This window comes from Pongo abelii, chromosome 15 (genome assembly GCF_028885655.2).
Source record: "Pongo abelii isolate AG06213 chromosome 15, NHGRI_mPonAbe1-v2.0_pri, whole genome shotgun sequence".
Classification (NCBI taxonomy): Eukaryota; Metazoa; Chordata; class Mammalia; order Primates; family Hominidae; genus Pongo; species Pongo abelii.
Window position 1 is genome coordinate 25392681 of NC_072000.2, and position 9093 is coordinate 25401773.

General features: G+C 34.2%; 1 gene segment (V, D, J or C); it reads left to right on the forward strand.

Annotated features, from left to right (window-relative positions):
• Positions 1 to 1358: 1358 nt before the first annotated feature.
• LOC134760136 (T cell receptor alpha variable 14/delta variable 4-like) lies at positions 1359 to 1928 on the forward strand. The segment is given in 2 exon segments: positions 1359 to 1407; positions 1573 to 1928. Coding segments are annotated over 2 exon segments (405 nt in total).
• Positions 1929 to 9093: the final 7165 nt, after the last annotated feature.

Sequence of the window (9093 nt, forward strand, 5' to 3'; positions counted from 1 at the left end):
TCCTTTTCAACTTTGAGTATAAGACATTAAAACGATTAATTCAGAAGTTGATATGAGACTGTCCAAAATATCTGTTTGAGTGTGGACACTTCTTAAATGACAAAAGCACAGTTAAAAGATTTATTGATTGAGAAGTGTAATGGAGTTGAACACTATGAAGATAATTTTGTAATATTTCATAATTAGTCCACCAACTGGTAGAACAGATAATGGATGCTTTTAAAAAATAGATAACTTGTACTGTATGTGATATCATAAGATTTAATGGTGATTCCTGTGAAAGATCTGAAGACGCTTCAACCAATTTTGACAAGGCTAAGATAAGCTATTTTAAGGCAAGAACGATAAGCTATAGCTACTACATTAAGAAATAAATTATGGTAGGCAAGGCAATGACCTTTGTTGTTTGCAATGTTGTTGAGTAGTGTCACTAGGGCATGGCCTTTAATGTTCACACAGAAAGAAAAGTTTGTCACAATCAATGATCCTGTAATCAGTTGTCCTGTATATGGGATCGTCCAGAATACATTCTCTTCAGAGTGGGGCATACAGAACGGAGTGGCTTGCTGGGGCTTATTTGGGGTCTGAATTGAAATCATGGAAAAATATAAATTCAAATGTTTGATAATCTAATAACAAAACTCTGATATCTTATATGATCTGTATGAACAGAGCTGGCTGTCGAAACTGAACAGAAAAGAGAATGGGACCTTTAAAACACAACTTGATATCTGAGGGGTTAATTCTAAACTCTCCATCAAAGAGAGATTCGTTTTTCTGCTGTTTGGCCCCAAGATTGGCAACAGGATAGGCATTGGAATTGAGGAGGAATATTGTTATATCAATAGATAAGTCAAAAGATCTGCAGAGATTTGTCCAAACTTTCTTATCACAACGTGATGTATTTGTACTTTAGGAGAAACAACAACATACATCGATGTAAGGCTAGAGGATTATTGTATCTTACATTGTCTCTATAATTCATTACAGGTATAAAATATGTGTCAATCTCCCAGTTCCATCACAGGTGCAATGATAAAATACAGTAGTTGGTCAAATGATCATTTTTCCTCTCAATGTGACCATGTTTATTTTCAGATTTGTTAACAAATTAAGAGTTGGTTTATCCAAAATAAAGTTTGTATTGGGTGAGGTTCTCAGCCGGTACATAGAGAAGTGTGAGATGACACACACTAGTTTGCTATACCAGGAAACCTCTGTTTCCTGTTCTAGGGCAGCAGTAGCAGCAGCACATGGCCCAGTAATTCTTCTCTCACCATGCCAGGTTCACCTCACAGTACAAAGTCCTGAAAATAAAGAAGAAGATTTTTTTTTTTTATCTAGAAAGAGAACCAAACATGTCACTTTCTAGCCTGCTGAAGGTGGTCACAGCTTCACTGTGGCTAGGTACGGATGGCCCAGTGGGAATGGACTTTCTGTATGAACTAAGGACTTTGGAAATATCTTTATGGAAACTTTGGGAAGGAGGGGTAATGGGGTACAAAAATTGAATTTCTTTGTCCCAACCCACTTTATCCTTAAACCTTCAAATTTTATCTTTTTTTCCTTCAGGACCTGGCATTGCCCAGAAGATAACTCAAACCCTACCAGCAATGTTCGTGCAGGAAAAGGAGGCTGTGACTCTGGACTGCACATATGACACCAGTGATCAAAGTTATGGTCTATTCTGGTACAAGCAGCCCAGCAGTGGGGAGATGATTCTTCTTATTTATCAAGGGTCTTATGACAAGCAAAATGCAACAGAAGGTCGCTACTCATTGAATTTCCAGAAAGCAAGAAAATCTGCCAACCTTGTCATCTCCGCTTCACAACTGGGGGACTCAGCAATGTATTTCTGTGCAATGAAAGAGGGCACAGTGAAAGAACCATCGGAGGGAGGTGTACAAAAGCCCCGGGGACCTGCTTGAGACCTCCACCTGCTGGAGAACCAAGGCGGGAAATCAACATCACAGACAGGAAGTGGCTACAGCTGTGGCAGCACAGATGCAGTGTTGTAGGAAATACACTCACTCTAAGAAAATACCTCTTTAAGTTCATAGACCGTGATCAAAGTTATCATTAATTAAAAACTTTCTTATCCCTGAATCTTTAGTTTAAAGTTTAGACATACCAAATTTGTGACTGAAGATTGAAGAGAAAAAATTGCAACAATAAACAATTTGCCATTTGGCCACTAAATTGAACTGGATTCAAAAACATATGACTGAAAAATCATTAAAAATCTCTGTGAATTTTCACATCAATTTGTTCAGTAAATACTGGGAAGCTACAAAAAGTTCATGAAAAATGTGTATTATAAAGACTATTTTTGGATTTCAATTTTTTTTGCACCAAAATGAACTTACACTTAAATTGTTATACGTAGACAGGATCTACTTTGAGGCACTAAGAAAAATAGAACAGCAATGTGAAAAGAATCCCTATTAGAGCAACAGATTCTGCTAAAATGAAGCAAAAAAAAAGCTTCACCTAGATCAGTTGCAGACAAGATCAGAGTTACATATCTCAAAACATGTTCATAATAAGCAAATGTTTTTGCTCTTTGGCCTCCAGAAAGCCAACAAGCAAAATTCCTTGAGCATCCCAAAAAACTATTGCCATAATTTTTGCAACAGATGCTGGCGAGGCTGTGGAGAAATAGGAATGCTTTTACACTCTTGGTGGGAACACAAATTAGTTCAACCATTGTGGAAGACAATGTGGAGATTCCTCAAAGACCTATAGCCAGAAATACCATTTGACCCAGCAATCTCATTTCTGGGTATATACCCAAAGGAATATAAATCATTCTATTATAAAGATACCCGTACATGTATGTTCATTGGAGCACTAGTCACAATAGCAAAGATTACAATCAACCCAACTGCCCAACAGTGATAGACTGGATGAAGAAAATGTGGTTCATATACACAATGGATACTGTGCAGCAATAAAAATAAATGAGATCATGTCCTTTGCAGGGACATGGATGGGGGTAGAAGCCATTATCCTCAGCCAACTAACACAGGAACAGAAAATCAAACACCTCATGTTCTCACTTATAAGTGGGAGCTGAACAATGAGAACACATGGACACAGGAAGGGGAACAACATACACTGGGGCCCGTTGGGGAGGCAGGGGGAGGGAAAGCATCAAGATAAATAGCTAATGCATGCAAGGCTTAATACCTAGATAATGGGTTGATAGCTGCAGCAAACCACCATGGTACACGTTTACCTAAGTAACAAATCTGCATATTCTGAATATGTATCCAAGAACTTCAAAGAACGTATTTAAAAATTCATTGAAGAAATTGAAAATATATTTGCAAGTGTCCCATGCCAATATAAAACACATTGTAATAAGCATGTATACATCTTATTAAATCAGTTAGAATGAATATCCATATATTCATATTCATATAATTTGATATAAAATAGCAGTTGGATACATAGTATTAATTTTAAAATTCTAGTTTTAAAATTTATAATTTATAATTTTTAATTTAAATTTTAAATTTCAAATTTTTAAAGTACCTCATTTTATTTCTGATGTCTGTAATCTTATTTAGTTGAAAATGTCTCTTTGAATTCTCTGAGTACCGTGAGCTTGTATAGCTTACGCTGCTGCCGCTAATGTAGCTGCTATTGTTTTCAATATGGAATGAGCAAGGTGAGTGGATTTCTTGAACCATTTACTATAATAGAACCTCTAGATATTTCTACCAAATAAATAGTAGAGACCAAATTAAATGTATTTTTACATGTATTTTTACAGCTACTTTCACATCTATTAGATGGAGTCTTTTATAGACATTTTATGAAACAGTCTCATAATCCTCACACTTGTTACAACATACAGTCTAAACAGGCAAGATCTATTCACTCTATATAACATAATATCTAAGGGATGGTATGAAGGATATTGCAGGCATATACACACACACACGCACACACTCACATCTCACCCCAAGTTAGAGTTTACAAATAGCGGTTTACCTCTGAGATAGTTAGAGAGAACCAGTAAAGAAATCACACACATTCAGCCTAATCAGTAATTAGTTCAAATCCAATAGAAATGACGTCTAAAATTGGAATCTTAGAAACAAGACTCTACTAAAAGATAACTTTGGAATGCACCAAAAATCAGTTTTTTAATTAGGAAATATTGCCTTTCACTAACTCTTCAGTCATTATCATTGTATTTCTTGGCATCTACATCTGGGAAAACCTTTGTAACCACAGGTAAAATGTAATATGGAAATGGTCACTCTACCTTAGTTTAATAAATGTATTCAATTGTTTTAATGACAAAAAAATTTACTCTTGAATAGAGATGCAAATATTTAAATTAAGTAATTAAAACCCAGAAGGCAGTGTATTAACAAAATAAAGGAGCTCTATTTTTAAAAACTTATTTATTCACTTATATATCCATTTATTTCTTAAAAGTCTTTCAGCACCTACAGAGTGACACACCTTGTGCTGAGAACTCAGTCCATTTAACAATCTTATTGCAATCTCTAGCATGTAATAAGTCAATTTCTATACTGGAGGTTTACCTGCCCCATACCAGATTTATCCATAAAATGATTAATAAATTACTGGCTCTTAGAGGGACATTGTAGAGAGGCAGAATTTGAAGTCTCTCTTTTCTCTGCTTTTGTCCTTCATTTTACCACTCTTTCAAAAGCATTTAATGCCATCATATGGATCACTTTGCACACCCCCAGGCCAGTTCCACCATCCAAAATCCTCATTCTTTTCAGTCTTCTCCTTCTACCTCCAATACCATTTTCTCCTTCCCTAAGTTTTGAATGGTAATGGTTGGTTGGTAAGTGATCTTGTATTGTAACATCCTCTTATATTTGCATCTGAAAAGTAGATGTGTATAGTATAAATCTTAAAGAGAAACATGTTTAAAATTTTTTAAAATTATTTTTAATTGTGGAAAAATATATATAACATAAATTTTGCCATGTTAACCGTTTATAAATGGACACTTCAGTAGTGTTAAGTATATTCCTTTGTTGTGCAACCATCACTACCATCCATCTTGAGAACTCTTTTCATTTTGGAAACCTGAAACTCTGTGCCTACTAGACAATAGCTCTCTCTTTTCTTCTTCACCTAATCCCTAGAAACCATCCTTCCTTTCTGCCTTTATAAGTTTGACTACTCTAGGTACTTCATATAACTGGAATCATACAATTTTTTTTGTGACTGCCTTATTTCACTTAGCATAATGTCCTCAAAGTTCATTCATGTCATAGCATGAAGCAGGTTTTCAGAATTTCCTTCCTTTATAAGGCTGCATATTATTCAATTGTGTGTACATACCCTATTTGGTTAATCTATTTATTTGTCAATGGAAATTTGAGCTGTTTCTGTATTTTGTCTATTGTGAATAAGCTGCTTTCAACATGAGTATGCAAACATCTCAGTATTTGGGGTATATCCCCCAATTCTTTCAACTTTAGAGGTGATATACCCAGAAGTGCAATTGCTGAATCACATAATATTTCTATTTTTAATTTTTTAAAGAACTGCCAAACTGGTTTCCACAGTGGCTGCTGTACGATTTTACATTTTCACCAACAAGACACAGGTGTTTTGATTTCTCCACATTTCATCAACACATCTTTTATTATCATTATTTTTGATATTAATAGTAGCCATCCTAATGGGCATGAAGTTGTATGTCATTATAGTTTTTATTTGCATTTCCCTAATAATTTGTGATGATGACTATCTTTTCCTGTGCTTATTGGCCAATTGTATATCTTCCTTGGAAAAATGCCTACACAGCTCCTTTACCCATTTTTAATTGGGGTGTCTATCTTTCTTTCTCTCTCTCTCTTTCTGTTTTTTGAGATGGTGTTTCACCATGTTGCCCAGGCTGGATTTGAACTCCTGAGCTAAAGCAATTCACCTATCTCTGCCTCCAAAGTCCTGGGATTACAGGTGTGAGCCACCGCGTCGGGCCTGGGTTGTCTTTTTTTCTGCTGAGTTGTAAGAGTTCTTTATATATTCTGGATATTTACCTTTTGTCAGATACATAATTTGATATTTTTTTCCATTCCATGGGTTGTTTATTCACTCTGTCACTCTATTAATTGTGCCCTTTGATGCACAATAGTTTTTAATTTTGATGTAGTCACGTTAATCTACGTTTTCTTTTGTATCCTATGCTTTTGGTATTATAGCCAAGAAATTATTGCCAATTTCATGCTTTCTGAAGGCTGAAAAAAAAGAATAAAAGAAAAAGAAATTATTGCCAAATCTAAATGGTGATGCTTTTCCCTGTAAGATAAGAGTGCAGTTTCACTCTTATCTTACAGTTTTTCCCAGCACTGTTTGTTGAAAAGACTTTCCTTTCACCCTTAAACAGTCTTAGGACCCTGTCCTAAAATAATTTGGTCATAAATGCGAAGGTTTAATTTTGGTCTCTCTGTTGTATTTCATTGGTCTATATGACTGTCATTATGCAGGCACCACACAGCCTTTGCTATATTACTGTAGCTTTTTTTTTTTTGAGATATTACTGTAGCTTTGTAATCAGCTTTGAAATCAGGAAGTGTGGGACCTTCCAAACTTGTTCTTTTTCAAGATTATTTTGGCTATTTGGGGTTTCTCAAGCTGCCATATGAACTTTTGGATGGATTTTTCTATTACTGCGAAAACACTATTGGGATTTTGATAGGGATTGAATTGAATCTGTAGATTGCTTTGGGTAGCATCCACATTTTAATGATATTAAATTCTCCAATCCATAAATATCAGATGTCTTTCAACTTATTTGTGCCTTATTTAATTTATTTCAGCAACATTTTAGTTTTCATTGTACAAGTCTTTAGCATCGTTGTTCGTTTGTTCCTAAATATTTTATTCTTTTTGATGCTATTGCAAATGGAATTATTTTCTTAATTTCCAAAGTGTTCATTGTTAGTGTATAGAAATGCAATTGATTTTTGTGTGCTGTTTCTGTATCCTTCAAGTTTGCTGAATTCATTTATTAGTTCTAACTACAAGCATCTTTAATGGTGGAATTTCAGGTGTTGTGACAGTAGATTGGAGAACAGGACATTTGTCTCATGTCCCTCAGGATAACTCACGTGGGCAGCAAAACTTCAAGCATACATAGAAGCATGAACTTCATAATGTAATCATTTTCTATCTTTAGTACGTCAGGCCCTTCAAAATTTAGTTTAAATGTTGAGAAGTCAAAGAAGGATGTCCTTCTAAGAATAAATATTCTAACACATGAAGATGTGCTGAACAAGATGAAGAATTTGTATTTGGATACATACTTTTAAAGCAAAGTTTCGTTAGTAATTGAAAATACTAAACCAGGAGAAAATAATGTGCACTCTGGTTTCCATACTAGAGAGATACAGAAGCAGAAAGTTTTACCTCAGTCCACAGATCTAGTAAATACACATTCAACACTTAAACTTAGGTCATTTGACTCCAATTGATGAATTTTCAGCAAACAATGAAAAATAAAAGTAAGCCAATTCAATATACAACTCCAGAAGTTATAAAATGAACAGTAAAATAAAATGGTTGAGAGTAGATTGAAGGAATTAAAAATAAAAGCAAGAAATTAATGGCTCAAAGGAAAATAACAAAATCAATGATAAAACCACAACATGATATTTTGAAAACAATTAGAATACTAACATGATCCAGAAAAAAAAAGTGAGAAGGGACAAATGCATGCACAAAAAAATACAACATAATTAAGTTGAATTTATTTTGGGAATGTAAAGATGATTTAATACTTGAAAATCTATTAATATAATGCTTGAAATTAACAAACTATAAGAAGGCCAAAGATGTTCTAATGCCTGGTTTGGTGGATTGTTTCATTTGGATCTAGGATGATTCACTGTACCTGTGCATTTGTGCAAGCTCATTTAATTCCGTTGGCTCTTAAAAATATTTGGATTCTTTCTCTTAATTTGGCCCCAATTATAGATATAGTGTTATTGTTCTTAAATTCCTTGTTGCATTTAGGTTATTTCTATGAAGACAAGGGGAAAATGATGAATTTATTCAACCATATTTATGACAAAGCTTTGGCTTCCATATTATTGTTTTTGTATTTTTCTTTTATTGTGAACTGTACCAAGTTTTATTCTAGAAATTGCTGGACCAGTAAATATTGTTCAAGTTGATGGGTTGTATAGACTTCAGATTTTTGGAATGTTCTTGAAAATTATTCTCATTTGTGTCCTTAAACCTTGCATAATCTTGTGAAATAATGCTTCATGACAATGACTGTGCACAGACTATACCATGCTTTAAATAATGTTAGTCATTAGGAAGAATTAAGCTATGATCCTGTATATGAGAAATTTTCATACTGGTTAATTTGAACAACTATGCTTTAGACTCCTTTATCACAAGCAAGTTTCCAGGAACAGAAAGAGAGTGGTCACTGGCCATGAATAAAGTTCCAGTACTCTGGTGGTTCACAGAAGTTTAGAAACCTTTTCAGCCTGGCTACCATGCATTGCTCATCAGGTGTCTAATAATTGGTCTGAAAGGAATGCTTATGCCACTACCTGGTGGTCAGCTCCTAAACTGCAGTTTATTCATCCTTTAAAATATGTTTTCTTTCCTCTTTTAGTCAAAGAATGAGACCTGAAATTAATTATTAAAAAAAATTTCATTTGGATAAATAGAGCACCTATTAACTTGCTGTCTTAAAATATTTCAAGGGCTTGGGAAAAAGTCATTTTGGTGTCTTCTAACTTCTCTCTCAAATTTCTCTGAAAGCAATTTATACTGGAAAAAATAGGGAACACATGTTTTGCTATTAATGAAATTTATTTTCAAAATTATTAACTTTGCCATGTACTTGCTGAATACTTGTGTGTTTTGTTACATTTTTTTGTAAAGTGTGATAGTGATAGCTTCTTTAGTGTTTGTTGTGAGAATTCATCAATAATGTATCAGAAAAGATTAACAAGTAGCAGATGATTTAATAATGAGAATATTCTCAATAGACCCAGAAAAGGCATGTGACAAAATCCAGCATCCACTCCTGATTAAAAACTCTCTCTAAATGAGAAATTAAAAAGAAAT